The 15,948-nt window shown below is 37.2% G+C and overlaps 1 protein-coding gene and 1 pseudogene across 6 annotated transcripts in view; one reads left to right on the top strand and one right to left on the bottom strand.

Moving 5' to 3' along the window:
* ATP6V0A1 (ATPase H+ transporting V0 subunit a1) overlaps positions 1 to 15,948 on the bottom strand; it is an 81,728-nt gene that overhangs the window by 43,463 nt on the left and 22,317 nt on the right. For all 6 annotated transcript variants that reach the window (XM_037808191.1, XM_037808189.1, XM_037808192.1 and 3 more), the window contains 3 exons: positions 5,839 to 5,917; positions 3,376 to 3,473; positions 2,683 to 2,811 (listed from right to left, as the gene is read on the bottom strand). In XM_037808191.1, coding sequence (XP_037664119.1) covers positions 2,683 to 2,811; positions 3,376 to 3,473; positions 5,839 to 5,917 — 306 coding nt within the window. The remainder of the gene's footprint in view (positions 1 to 2,682; positions 2,812 to 3,375; positions 3,474 to 5,838; positions 5,918 to 15,948) is intronic.
* LOC119513200 lies at positions 4,060 to 4,884 on the top strand (annotated as a pseudogene).

Genomic DNA, 15,948 nt, shown 5'->3' with positions numbered 1-15,948 from the left:
TGTAAAAAAAAGCAGAGGCTTTATAATTGGTAGTGTTTAGGTCATTTGCAAACATCGCAATTTCAGGCACGGAAGAAGAAATCTTCATGGAAAACCCTAATTTTCTGAGATGCGAGGGTCCCAAGTTTCCTATCTTTTGCATCATTTAAAGTGTACACTCTGCACCACAGACACTCACTGGGTGAGGCCTTAGCTTCTGTCATGGTAGTGACACCTGACATTGCTGTTTGGCAGCAACAGGGCAAGGTCTGTTTAAAGAGACTGGCTGAGACTATTGGGGAGAGCAGGCAAGGCACCGACTGCACACTTGGAGACAGAAGTAGAATCCTTCTTATTGGAGGACTTCCACACTGTTTTGAAGGTGCTAGGAACCAAAGAGGGATTGATGAGGAAAGCAGTGGAAGAGGCCCGCAAGCCTACTTCCAGAGATCAAAAAACAAAACAATTTAGCAATTTTAAAAATCTTATGTTATCTTTCAAAATGGTTCCTCTTATTTTGTTTTTACTATTTTTAAATTATAAAATTAATAATTTAAATAATTATTTCATTTATATTTAAGGGAGTCCATCTGTTAGTCTTTATCTAGAATTTCTTCCAGAATGAACTAGACCAGCAATCTCACTTCAATCCTTAGACATATTTTCATACATCTCAGAAATATTCCAGCAGCCAACTAAAGGCTATACCAAAGGAAAAGAATAAGAGGTAAAAGAATTAAGCCCCAAATGACGCTAAAAATATCTGGGCTTTGATCCTGAGGCCAGGTTTACATTGGATCTGTGGGCAGCAGCTTGGACATGTGTAGAAGAGCACGCATCTTTGAGCACATAGAGGCATTGTGCCCTGAGGAGATATTTCCTGACATGACTAAATGACACATTCCTTGAATGCAGGGACCACGTCTCGTTCATCTTGTGCCTCACAAAGAGCAGGTACTCATGAAAGACTCAGTGAATCAATGAAAATAAACACAATAATATTTAGGCAATGAACATTCTAGAGTTTCAAATTATTTGATCATTAAAATAATATGGCCTAAGTGACTATGCCTGTTGCAAAAGACCTTAAACACTTGGAAAGAGTTCATCACCCTGCCCCACACCTTCTAATGAAATAATATTGGAGACAGGTGAAAGAATTTACCATCTTAGTCTTAAAATTCTCAACTCAGTGAATCAAGCTGAATATTCACACAAAACCTCTATTGATATAGAACCAGATTCTCTAATATTCTTGGGAGGATCAGGCAATTAAATTCACACAAGCTTTTCCCCTTTTCCTTGCCCCTACAGATTTTTTTTTAATTAGCATAGCTCTCTGAACCAAATCTTTAATTACTGAGGAATGCGTCACATCTTCAGCAGACTTTCTCTAGCCCAGGAGTCGTAAACTTTAATGTGCCTTAGAATCACCTTAGATTGCTAAGCCCCACCCAGAGTTTCTGATTCAGCTGTTCTGGGGTTGAGATAGTAATCTGCACTCCTAACAAGTTCCCAGGGAGGCTGATGCTACTAGTTGGAATACCCCTGCTCCAGCCTTGAGAGACTCTGGAGAGTTGGTCTCTCCTCAAAAGACAGAAATTAAAAGTAAAACTGAGAAGATATTAGATGCTAACTAAAATAGATCCTCTGTATTTAAAAGCTTTGCCAACTAAATTCTATTGGCTTGAATGTTAGCATCAAGTTAGGAATGTTTAAATGTCAGGTGGATCATGTACTAAATAGTGTTTCAAAGGTATCTTTTTTTACACAAAAATAAATTATTCAAATAAAAAAAAGGCTTTGCCAAGTTTTTTGTTGAGTAAAGGAAATAAAAGAACTTTGTGGAAAGGCACACTGAATAGTGACTGGGACAATTTCTGAAGTATCTAATGTTGCTAATCTGGTGACAAAGACACCTAACAAAAATAGAGTTACCCATATTTTAAGCCATCAGGAAAACCACATCCAGGCTGAAAGCTAAGACTCCTTCCAGGTTTAATTAGAAGAAGGAAGCCTTTTGAAAGTCATGCTATCAATCTATTCCATGGGGTCACCTCAGCAAGTTGTCACCTAGCAACTAAATCATCTACATTTTTAACCCAGGGAACTTAACACTTTTCCCTATAAGGCAATTTCAGTTTAAGTTTATGTAAGAATCTAAGAGCTTCAAACAGGTATCCTACTGACATTGCCATACAACACAAAGAAAAACTCTCGAAAAAGGTGTGACACATGCTAACCAAAAGTACTTAAAAATATGCTCAAAGGTTGATAAGCAAACATACAGAATAATATAAAAATTTGATGACAAAATGTTTGGAGATTAAAATTTTGTTATAATTTCATGTATAACCAAAGTTTTCTTGGTTCTTCAACTTTAACCTTAAGCAAATACTTACCTTAAAATATGTAAGCAAAAATCTCAACTAACTATATCTTTACAACTACTTTATGGTTCCCTTCCCCATCCTGAAATGAAAAACTGCAGAAAATGTAAAAATATACAAAAACCATAGCTGGCTGTGTATTGCATGAAAAATGGAACATAATCTGATATTTCTTCAACTAAAACAGGGTGCAAAAATGGTATTGCTTTCAAACTAGCAAATTAAAAATAATTCTTGGATTAAAAATATGGCCCACTTGTGTGGTTATATGTAATATCAGCTGCTCAAATACTAAAAGAAACAATAGTCTGACCTCATCGAAAAACTGCTGAGTTTTGCGAAGAATAAATTTTAATTCAGTCAGTTCCAGGAAGTTTCTCTTCAGAGCTTCCTGGTTTGTGTTGATTTCCTTCAGTTCATTTTCAATCTTCTCAAAATTGGCCTAGATGGGGAGGAAAAATCAAACTATTAACTCAAACAAAGATCAATATGCCTGCTCTGAAGGACATTAAGAATTTACCCCTCAGAACTGTTACCACCCTGACAGTTCAAAGATATCTTACATCTACCAACCAAATACTGTGATTTTACCACAGCAATTTTATTTATGAAATTTTTTGGCTTAAAATCATCTTTATTTGCCTATGGATTCTACTATACACCGTAAGTTTCTTGGGGAATTTCAGATGGATAAAATAATAACTGAAAAGCCCACTGGCTGTTTATTCAGAGTCTATAAGATAAATAAGTTAATATACAAATTGATGTCAATCTAATAGGTTTTCAATAAACCAATAAACATTTATTTAGGGGCACACACTACTGTTCAAGATAATGTTTGATATTATAAAAATGGAATTCACTTCAATCCCACTCGTAAGAAACTTACAATCACTAGACAACATTGACAAGGACAGAATTACTCTTTTCTCCATTCACTCAAGAAAATAATTTCTGCATATAAGTAGAAAGAAATTTATCTGGCTTTCTCAGGAAAATTGTTTACCTCTAAGTCAATCATGTCCCGGGGGAAGGGTACCTCTGGGTTTTCGCCAGTGTCCATAATTGGGATGTTAGCTTTTCTTATCTCTTTCTCCACAAACCCTTAAATGACAGAATCGAAACATTCATGCCTTACTGTACATGCCTGGAAATGCCGTTATCTGAGAAAAAAAATAATACCACCCAATAGCTGGCTACAAAGAACTGTATAGTGAGAAAGATACTTTTACATAAAATAAGCAGAACATGTAAACCCTTTTCTCTCCACATTCCTCTTTCTCTTACCTCACACTGTCCAAAGCACAACTACCTGAAGAGAATGGTCATCCCACAGCCCCGTTCTTTCTCTACTCTGGTCTTAAAACTGGCCCGTATCTGCGACTACTACCACAAGTATGATGGTTCTGCTTACAGATATTGTTGGCAAAGCAGAGCTACAGAAAAATATAATTCAACACACTAGTGGGACAACTCCATATCAAAAGGGTTTTATCAGGGCTTGCTTGCTCTCTGACCTCAGGATGGATGGCTATTGCGCATGGGCTGTTACACCCAGGGTGATAGTTACCACAATTGATTCCAGAAGAGAGAATCTAACAGGGTTAACAACAGATGAAATGGGGAAGTTATCCAAAAGTTACCACCAGGCCCAGAAAAAAGTCCTTCATGAAGAAAGATCTTAAGCAACATGACAGATTCAGAAGCTCAGGAAAAGAGACACAATCCTAACAACTTCAAAACAAGACATATCTCATATTACAAATATCTGTGAAATGAAGCATTACTTGTTGGCTGTTGTGCAAATTTTAACAATATAGGAACCACATTTCCTGTTCAGAAGTCTCTTCTTTTGGAATCAAAAACTCAGGATGCAATATTTCAGTTGAGGAGGGACAGATTAATGCAGAAGACACTGGCACTTATGTTTGGTCTGTAAGAGGATCTTACTCACCTTCTCGGTAAGCATGTCAGCATTCCAAAATACGCAACTCTGGTATATACTTGCAGTGATAATAGAAGCAATTTTCACTTCATTTGAAAGAGTTCAAACACTGCCTCAAGACCACAAGCATCATGACAAATTTAGAAACAGCAGGCTTTCAAGATAGTAAATCCCATGGAATTGGAGAGTATTTTCGAAGGATGGTGCCTGTTCTTTTCCATAATGGATTTAGCAATGTCCTTTTTTTTTGGGCTTTGAAGTTCCATTAAGGAGTATTTGCCTACTGCAAAGACACACAGTGCTTATCTGGCTAATGATTTTATCTGTGGAGGGCTACTGGGTGCCATGCTGGGATTCTTGATTTTTCCACTTCATGTTGTTAAAACTTGCATGCATTCTCAGATTGGTGGGGAATTTAAGTCTTTCTCCAAGTTTTTCAAAAAAATCTCGCTAAAATGGGACAGGAAACTCACAAACCTTCTCAGAGGTGCCCATCTGAATTACCATCGGTCTCTCATATCTTGGGGCATAATTAATGCAACTTAAGGGTTCATATTAAAGGTGATATGAAAGAAATCATTAGTCAAGTCCATTTATAAACTGAATAGACCTTCTAAGAAGAATGCAGTTTGGCATGGTTCCTAATTGGCCACATACAAGTTGGTATCCTAAGTCCAGGGCACCGTGAATTATGGGCAAAGCTGTTTTCATTATAGAAGTAAAGGTTTCAACAGGAAAAAAAAATTGGGTTTCATTAAATTTGAAAATCATCAGGTCAGATTTAAGTTAAAACAAACAAAACCCCAAAAACCAAAACACAGAAGAAGTCCCCCCCAGCCCCCCCAAAAAAACACCAGGTGACAGCTACTGATTTTTTTTAGTAGGAACCAAATTCACCTACCAGCTAACCTAAAACTGGCTTTGTAAAATGGCAAGATCCTGGGCTGTGGAGTCAGACAGAACAACCTGGATTCAAATACTGATTTGATTCCATCACAACCATTTCAGTAAGTCCCTTAACCTCTCTGATCTTTGGCTTCCTCCTTCATTAAACAAGGTAACATCTATCTGGAAGGAATGTTGTGAGAAATGAATGAAATAAGGTATATGAATGCTGTGGCACTCAACAGGACCTTAATACATGTTAGTGTCCTTCCTAATGAATCACTCAAATTAAAAGGTGGCTATGCTGTTATTTAAAATTGGTGGTCTGGGTCCTATCTCTCAGAATTCTATAATGTAGTTCTGCTATAAAACCTTCCCCATGAAAAAATAACCAGTGTTTTCAGTTTGCAGCCTTGTCACCTCACACTATATTTCTATTAAGCACCACCTACCTCAAACAAGACAACATTGTGTATATAAGATTGAATATAAAAAATTCATCTTACACCAGGATTGCAAGATTTTTCCTCCTTTCTTTTTCTCTTGTAGTATTTTCTTCCTTTATTAAGAGGACTGATGTCTCTAACTACGACTAATGACTCATTATAGGAGTATTGTACAAGACTGAAATGCACATACGAAGTTTTCGATCCATTTCTTCACATCTTCTAACTTCATTTACAAATTTACGCTGGAAAACATTCACATCTGGATTTAACTGAAAAAGTAAGAAAAAATACCAGACAAAAATTCAAATACTGCAGTTATTTCTTTCATTTTGTAAACAGCACTTCCTGCAAAGTGAAAACCTTATTTTCTGTCAATGTAGGGTGCAACACTAATCAAAATTGTCAACTCTGTGATTATACTATGAGCCACTGATTGTATTGTATGTGAATGTATCTCAATAAAATTGCTTTAAAAAATTATCTACTGATCCATATAAACTGCTTTGGGCCCTGTCACACCAACTAAAGGAAAAAAACCCACCTCCCTCACTGCTGTAACAAATTATTGGAATGGAGGCAAATTAAGCAAAGCACAGTGATACAACATGTTTTTTTCATGCTAAAAGTCTCAGTGAGCTCCCCCTCACCCAAAATTTGGGCAACAGATGTAACAGAAGCTCTGCCTGGTTTCCCTTCTCTCCTTCCTAAGCAGGAGCAAAGGCAAACTTTTCTTCTTTCTCAGGGTCTTCACCTTCTTGGTGACGGGCTGATTTATTCATTCAAACACCACAAGTAATTTTCAAAGCAATGAGACAGACATTTTGGGAAATATGACAAGAATAAACCAAGTTCCTATTCATTAAGGAGGTTGCAATCTAGTAGAGAAGAAAGAAGAACACAACCAATTAGACAGTATGTGATACATTCCATAAAAGTAATAAAGAACTAAAGTTATATGTTCGATATTTATGGAACACTAAATACGTGTCAGACGCTGTACTAAGCACTAGGGCAAATATGAAGAATAAGATATATCCTAGTCTTGAGGAGCTATCAGTTCCATGGAAGAGACAGACACAAACCAATTAACTACAATCTGTTGTGGTAAGTGCTAAGTAAAAGATATGAAAAACTAGGGGGGGGCAAGATGGTAGCATAGAGAGGTGTGGAATTTAGTTAGTCCTCTAGAGCAACTAGTAAATAGTCAGGAACAACTAGTAAATAGTCTGGAACAACTGTTGGGGGAAAACTGTGACTGTTCACACATCATACACCAGCCTGGAATGGGCAGAATAGCTGAGACCGCAGCATAAAAGCTGTAAGTAAAAACTGCAGAACCGGCACCCCTCCCCCACCAGCACAGCAGGCTACGTTGCAAAACTTCACTGTGGGAAAAAGCAGCAGTCCCTGCCAGGAGCAAGGGCATGTAGCTTGGCCAAACTCCAACTGCAGTTTTAATTAACAAATGTAGACTGCTGAATACAAGCTACAAGCAAAGATAAACCCCTAACAAGCAGCAACGTAACCTGAGGTTGCTCCCAATGGAGAGGAGGTGGGGCTGACAGAAAAAAACAGAGGCTTTTGAAGACAGCTTAGTGTAGAGTACTGGAAGATGGCTGTGTCCCAAGAAAAGGAGTACAGGGAACTGGGTACTATCTCTGGCCAAAAGGCAAAACTGGGGGGCTGGAGATGGGCTCTGATAAGGGGCTCTCTTTCTTTCTCCTCTTTTTCTCTCCCAATCTGAGTGGCTCAGTAGAGAAAGCCTCAGGCATTTTCAGTTCTCCTGCTGACCCAGGCAGGGGTGGAGTTGATAGAGTCAGAGAGACAAAGGAGTAACTAAAGTGTAGAAGATAACTTCCTAGGGGGTTATCTTTCCTAAGAGGAGGGGGGTGGGGTCCAGCTCAAGTGGCTGCCCTCCCTTCAGAAGTCAGACCCCAGGGCCTGGGGGAAAACAAATAATCAAATCAGAAACAACTTAAGCTTGGCTTCTGACACTCTCCATCTCTGGACAGGACAGGGTCTGCTGAGAATTAAAGGGACCACACCTCTTTACACCAGTGGGGAGGAACAAGCTGACAGGCAACCACCTGCTGGGCAGGTTAGGAAAAGCACAGTGTCTAGAGGCCTCATAGGAAAGTCTGTCAATCTTCTAGGACTCACCCTTAGGGAAACCTGATACTGAATACAGCCTTCTCCTGAGACCTGAACCCATTCTGGTCTGGGAAAATCTGATTGGTGTAATCAAGGAAACCAGATGCCTAAACAGAAAACTACAAATCACACTAGGAAACACAAAGATATGGCCCAGTCAAGGGAAAAAACTAACTTCAACTGAAATACAGAAACTGAAGCAACTAATTAAAGATCTTCAAATAAATATGCTAAAGCAATTCAAAAACCAATTCAACAAGTTGAGGGAAGATATGGAAAAAGAGATGAAGGATATAAAGAAAACACTGGGTGAACATAAGGATGAATTTGAAAAAACAATTGGCAGAACCTATGGAAATGAAAAGCACAACACAAAGAGATGAAAAACACAATGGACACATACAACAGCAGATTTAAAGAGGCAGAAGAAAACATTCATGAACCAGAGGAAAGGACACCTGAAATCCTACATACAAAAGAAAGAACAGATAGGGAAAAGAATGGAAAAATATGAGCAACGTCTCAGGGAATTGAATGACAATATGAAGTGCATGTATGTACATGTCATGGGTGTCCCAGAAAGAGAAGGGAAAGGAAAAGGGGCAGAAGCAATAATGGAAGAAATAATCACTGAAAATTTCCCATCTCTTAAGAAAGACATAAAATTACAGATCCAAGAAGTGCAGTGTACCCCAAACAGAAGAGTTCTGAATAGACCTACGCCAAGACACTTAATTATCAGATTATCAAACATCAAAGACAAAGAGAGAATCCTGAAAGCAGCAAGAGAAAAGCAATCCATCACATACAAGGGAAGCTCAATAAGACTATGTGTGGATTTCTAGTAGAAACCATGGAGGTGAGACGGCAGTGGTGTGATATTATTTTAGATACTGTTATAGTTTGCTAATGCTGCGGAATGCAAAACACCAGAGATGGATTGGCTTTTATAAAAAGGGGGTTTATTTGGCTACACAGTTACAGTCTTAAGGCCATAAAGTGTCCAAGGTAACACATCAGTAATCGGGTACCTTCACTGAAGGATGGCCAATGGCATCTGGAAAACCTCTGTTAGCTGGGAAGGCCCATGGCTGGCGTCTGCTCCAAAGTTCTGGTTTCAAAATGGCTTTCTCCCAGGACGTTCCTCTCTAGCAAGCTTGCTCCTCTTCAAAATATCACTCACAGCTGCACTGAGTTCCTTCTCTTTGAGTCAGCTCATTTATATGGCTCCACTGATCAAGGCCCACCCTGAATGGGTGGGGCCATGCCTCCATGGGAATATCTCATCAGAGTCATCACCCACAGCTGGATGGGGCACATTCCAAGCAAATCCAATCAGCACCAAAACGTCTGCCCCACAAGACTACATCAAAGATAATGGAGTTTGGGGGACACAATACATTCAAACTGGCACAGATACTAAAAGAGAAAAACTGCCAACCAATAATTTTATATCCAGCAAAACTGTCCTTCAAATATGAGGGAGAGTTTAAAATATTCTCTGACAAACAGACAGTGAGAGAGTTTGTGAACAAGATACCTGCTCTACAGGAAATACTAAAGGGAGTGCTACAGACAGATAGGAAAAGACAGGAGTGAGAGGTTTAGAGCAGAATTTTGGGTGATGGTAGCACAATAATGTAAGTACACCAAACAAAGATGACTGTGAGTATGGTTGAAAAAGGAAGATTAGGGGCATGTGGGACATTAGAAGGAAAGAGGGAAGATAAAGACTGGGACTGTATAACTTAGTGAAACCTAGAGCAGTCAATGATTTTGATAAAATGTACAAATGTGTTTTTACATGAGGGAGAAAAAATGAACGTCAACCTTGCAAGGTCTTAAAAATAGGGCAGTATCGGGGAAGAAACACAAGCAATGCCAACTAGAGTCTATAGTTAACAGAAACATTGTATTATGCTTCCTTTAATGTAACAAAGGCAATATAACAAAGCTAAATGCCTGTAAGAGGGGGATTTAAGGGAGGTGTATGGGATTCTTGGCATTGGCAATGTTGTCTGACTTTTTTATTGTACTTTATTTTAATTTTATCTTTTCTTTTGTTGCTTTTTAGTTGTCTTTTTCTTTTGTTTTTTTTACTTTTTTTTTTTTTGACTCTTCCTCTTTCTTTGTGGAAGAAATGGAAATGTCCCTGTATAGATAGTGGTGGTGGTGGTGAATGCATAACTACATGATTATACAGGGAACCACTGATTGTTTACTTTGGATGGAATGTATGGTGCATGAATAAAACCATCTTGAAGAAAACAGGTTGATGGATGAACCTTGAGGACATTATGTTGAATGAAATAAGTCAGACACAAAAGGACAAATATTGTATGATCTCACTGATGTGAACTAATTATAATATGTAAACTCATAGACATGAAATATAGGTTACCAGGATATAGAATGAGGCTAAAGAATGGGGAGCGGTTGCTTAATATGTATAGAATGTTTAACTAGGTTGAATTTAAGCATTTGGAAATGGACAGAGGTGACGGTAGCACATTATTGTGAGGATAACTAACAATGCTGAATGGTGTGTGAATGTGGTAGAAAGCGGAAGTTTAGAGTCATGTATGTTACCAGAAGGGAAGTTGGAGGTTACAACACAGGAATATATAACACAGTGAATCTTGTGGTGGACAATGTCCGTGATTAACTGTACAAATATTAGAAATTTCTTTCATGAACCAGAACAAATGTGTGACACTATTACTAGAAGTTAATCATAGCAATAGTTAACAATAGAAGTTAACAATAGAAGTTAATAATAATATTTTTAATACTCTTTCATCAACAGTAACAAATGTACTATATAATACTATGAGTCAATAATAGAGGGGGGTTTAGCGGTATAGGAAGATTTGAGTTTTCTTTTTTATTTTTATTTCTTTTCTGGAGTAATGAAAATGTTCTAAAATTGAAAAAAAATTAATTGTGGTGATGAATGCACAACTATATAATAGTACTATGAACAAATGATTGTACACTTTGGATGATTGTATGGTATGTGAATAATCTCAATAAAATTGAATTTAAAAATATCTACAGGAACCACTGTTAGAGAAAATGAATCAGATGAATAAAAGTAATTTGTAAAAGGTCTGAATAGCACTACTAATGATAAAATTGGGAACAACGAAAAATCCTCTGAAGAACAAATAAACTTGTCAAATAAACCTGTCATATAAACATAAAATACTATTTAAGACAAGTTTGGGAAACATGGTAATATATGGAGAGATTTACATGAAATAGTGTAATTGATTAAAGTAGAGCACAAAATAGCATGGAAACAAATCAAAGCTATGTAAATATATATGTAAACACAATAAAATGAGGTTAAAAAAAAAAGATATTGCAAACTGTTGGCAGTTTCTTATAAAGTTAACTATAATCTCCCTACCCTATAACTAAACATTAAAATTCAAAGTTATTTACTAAAGGGAAATAAAAACATGTCCACAAAAAGACTTGTACTAGAATCTTTACAGCAGCTTTATTCATAATAGCCACAAACTAGGAATGATCCAAATGTCCATCCACAGGAGAATGGATAAAGACATGTAGTATATCCATACAATGAAATACTGATTGTGATGGTTAGGCTCATGTGTCAACTTGGCCAGGTGATAATACCCAGCTGTCTGGTCAAGCAAACACTGGCCTAACAATTGCTGCGAGGATGTTTGTGGCTGGTTAATAGACCAACAGGCTGGTTTATTAAATCATCAGTCAATTGACTACAGCTGTGACTAATGACCCACCAAAGGGCATGTCTTCCACAATGAGAGAATGTAATTGGCTGGATTTAATCCAATTAATCAGTTGAAGACTTATAAGCGAGACAGATAGAGGACCTTCACTTCTTTGGCTGCCCAGTGAAGGGTTTCCTGAGGAGTTCGTCGAAGTTGCTGGTTCGTTCCCTGAGGAGTCCATCAAACATGTTCATCAAAGATCCCAGTTCATTTCCTGAGGAGTTCGTTGATGCCGGTTCATTTCCTGAGGAGTTCATCAGATATCTTCCTTGGAGTTGACAGTTTGTTGACTACTCTACAGAATTTGGACTTGTGCATAACCACAGTTGCGTGAGTCACTTTTATAAATTTTATAGTCATAGACACCTCTCATTGATTCTGTTTCCCTAGAGAACCCTAACTAATACACTGATAGAGGAAACAGAAAAATCTCAAAAACATTGGGATGAGTGAAATAAGTCATTTGTAAAAGTTTGTAATATATGATTCCATTACACAAAGTTCTAGTTAAACTATGATGTTAGAAATCAAAAAAGAGGTAACCCATGGGGAGTGGGGATTGACTGGAAATGGGCACAAGATAATTTTTCTGGGCTGATGGAAATATTCTACATCTTCATTGGGGTGGTAGTTACAGAGGTATATAAATTTATCAAAATCATCAAACGGTACTCTTAAGATCTGTACATTTCACTGAATATGAATTTTATCTCCATTAAAAAAAAGTAGGTTAAAAAAAAGAACACATGGAGGCACAATGATTAATTGTATCTGGGAGAGATTAAGAAAAATTTTACAAAGGTAATACCTCAGCTGGGAGTAGGAGGGATGAGGTGGAGTTCACCAAGCAGAGATGACAAAACAGACTTGGAGACATAAAGAAACTACACGTATTCAGAGAAGGGGAGAAATTTACAGGCACACCTCATTTTATTGTGCCTCACTCTATTGCACTTCGCAGATACTGCATGTTTTGCAAACTGAAAGTTTGAGGCAATCCTCTTGAGTAGGTCTATTGCCACCATTTTTCCAACAGTATGTGCCCACTTCATGTCTCTGTGTCACATTTTAGTAATTCTCGCAATTATTTCAAACTTTTTCATTATTATTAATCTGTGATGGTGATCTGTGATCAATGATCTTTGATGTTACTGTTGTAATTGTTTTGAAGCACCACAAACCACACCATGTAAGACGGCAAACTTAACTGATAAATGTTGTGTGTGTTCTGACTGTTCCATTAACCCCATCTCTCTTCCTCTTCTCAGGACTCCCTATTCCCTGAGACACAACAATATTGAAATTAGGCCAGTGAATAACCCTTCAATGGCCTCAAAGCATTCAAGTGAAAGGAAAAGTCACACATCTCTTACTTCAAATTAAAAGCTAGAAATGATTAAGCTTAGTGAGGAAGGCATGTTGAAAGCTGAGACAGGCTGAAAACTTGGCGTCTTGCACCAGTTTTGAATGCAAAGGAACAGTTCTTGAAGGGAATTAAAAGTGTTACTCCAGTGAACACCCAATGATAACAAAGTGAAACAGCCTTATTGATGATGGGAAGAAACTTTTAGTGGTGTGGCTAGGAGATCAAACCAGCCACAACATTCCTTAAACCAAAGCCTAATCCAGAGCAAGGGCTAACTCTCTTCAATTCTATGAAGGCAGACAGAGATGCGGACGCTGCAGAAGAAAAGTGTGAAGCTAGCAGAGGTTGTTGGTTCACGAGGTTTAAGTAAAGAAACCATCTCTATAACATCAAAGTACAAGGTGAACCAGCAAGTGCTGATGTAAAAGCTGCAGCAAGTTACCCAGATCTAGCTAAGATAATCAATGAAGGTGGCTACACTAAACAACAGATTCTCAATGTAGATGAAACAGCCTTACATTTGGAAAAAGATGCCAATTAGGACTTTCATAGAGAGGAGAACTCAATGCCTGGCTTCAAAGCTTCAAAGGACAGGCTGACTCTCGTTAGGGGTTAATGCAGCTGGTGACTTTAAGTTGAAGCCAATGCTCATTTACCATTCTGAAAATTCTAGGGCCCTTAAGAATTATGCTAAATCTATTCTGCCTGTACTCTATAAATGGAACAATAAAGCTTGGATGACAGCACATCTGTTTACAACATGGTGTACTGAATATTTTAAGCCTACAGTTGAGACCTACTGTTCAGAAAAAAAGATTACTTTCAAAATATTACTGCTCATTGACATTGTACCTGGTAACCCAAGAGCTCTGATGGAGATGGACAACAAGATTAATGTTTTCACGCCTGCTAACACAACATCCATTATATAGCCCAGGAATCAAAGAATTATTTCGACTTTCAAGTCTTATTATTTAAGAAATACATTTTGTAAGGCTATAGCTGCCATAGATAGTGATTCCTCTGATGGATCTGGGCAAAGTAAATTGAAAACCTTCTGGAAAGAACATTCTTAGTTCATGTAAGGAGGGCAAAATATCAAAATTAACAGGAGTTTGAAAGAAGTTGATTCCAACCCTCACGGATGACTTTGAGGGGTTCAAGACTTCAATGGAGGAAGTAACTGCAGATGTGATGGAAATAGCACGAGAACTAGAATTAGAAGTAGAGCCTGAAGATGTATCTGAATTGCTGTAATCTCATGATAAAACTTGAAACAGATGAAGAGTTGCTTCTTATGGATAGACAAAGAAAGTGGTTTCTTGAGATGGAATCTTTTCCTGGTGAATATATTGTGAACATTATTGAAAAGACAACAGAGGATTCAGAATGTTATATAAATTTAGCTGATAAAGCAGCAGCAGGGTTTGAGAGGATTGACTCCAATTTTGAAAGATGTTCTACCATGGATAAAGTGCTATCAAACAGCATCGCACGCTACAGAGAAATCTTTTGTGAAAGGAAGAGCCAGTCAATACAGCAAACTTCACTGCTGTCTTATTTTAAGAAATTGCCACAGCCACTCCAAGCTTCAGCAACCACCATCCTGATCAGTCAGCAGCCATCAACATGGAGGCAAGACTTTCCACCAGCAAAAAGATTATGACTCGCTGAAGGCTCAGAAATGGTTAGCATTTTTTAGCAATAAAGTATTTTCAAATTAAGGTATGTACATTGTTTTTTAGACATAATGCTATTGAACACTTAATAGACTACAGTATAGTGTAAAAATAACTTCTATATGCACTAAGAAACCAAAAACTTCATGTGACTTGCTTTATTGTAATATTTGGTTTATTGCAGTGGTCTGAAACTGAACCTGCAATATCTCTGACATATGCCTCTATTATGAGAGAAAAGAGAGAGCATGTGAGGAACAGGAAGTAGCAGAAAACTTGGTCCTCAGGACAACAGGAAATCAAGTGATCTGATTTTTTTTTAACACTTTTTAATGATTTACTGTTTTTGAAGCATAATACTGTTGTGTGAAGAATGAACTGTAAGATAATATCAAAGACAGATAAAGATACCACAAGATAAGAAAATTACAGACTAATATCCTTTATGAATATGACGCAAAAACCTTCAACAAAATACTAGCAACCTGAATCCAACAGAACATTAAAAGGATTATATACCATAACCAAATGGGATTTATCTCAGGAATACAAGGAAAAAAACACATGATCATCTCAATTGATGCAGAAAAGGCCTTTGAAAAAATCTGGCACTCTTTCTTGATAAAAACACTCAGAAAAATAGTAGTAGAGGGAACATGATAAAGGACATATATGAAAAATCCACAGCTAACTTCATACTCAATGGTGAAAGACTAAATGCTTTCCCTCTAGTTTGGTCACAAGACAAAGATATCCACTTTCACCATTGCTATTCGACATTGTACTGGAATTTCTAGCTAGAGCAATTAGGCAAGAAAAAGGAATAAAAGGCATCCAAATTAGAAAGGAAGAAGTAAACCTATCCCTAATGGCAGATGACATGATGCATAAATTTTGAGATATGCCACAACATGCATGAACCTTGAAAACATCATGTTACATGAAATAAGCTAAACATATAAGGAAGGACAAATACTATGTGACCTTGCTTATATGAAATACTTAGAATAAGAAAATTCATAGAGACAGAAAATAGATTATTGGTTACCAGGATGATGGGAGGAGGAATGGGAAATTAATGCTTAATGGGTACAGAATTTTGTTTGGGGTGATCAAAAAGTTTTGGTACTAGATCGTGGCGATGGGAGCACAACACTGTAAATATAATCAATGCCAATAAATTGAACTTGATAATGCTTAAAATATCAAACTTTATGTTATATGTTATCATTATAATATATATATATTTATTAAATTAACAGAACTATAAAGAGAAACTGACAAATCTGCCTATTTAGTGGGAGATTTTAATATACCTATTTGATTACTAATAGATCAAG

Source organism: Choloepus didactylus, chromosome 18 (assembly GCF_015220235.1).
Source record: "Choloepus didactylus isolate mChoDid1 chromosome 18, mChoDid1.pri, whole genome shotgun sequence".
Taxonomy (NCBI): Eukaryota; Metazoa; Chordata; class Mammalia; order Pilosa; family Megalonychidae; genus Choloepus; species Choloepus didactylus.
This window is presented reverse-complemented; position numbering and strand designations above follow the sequence as displayed.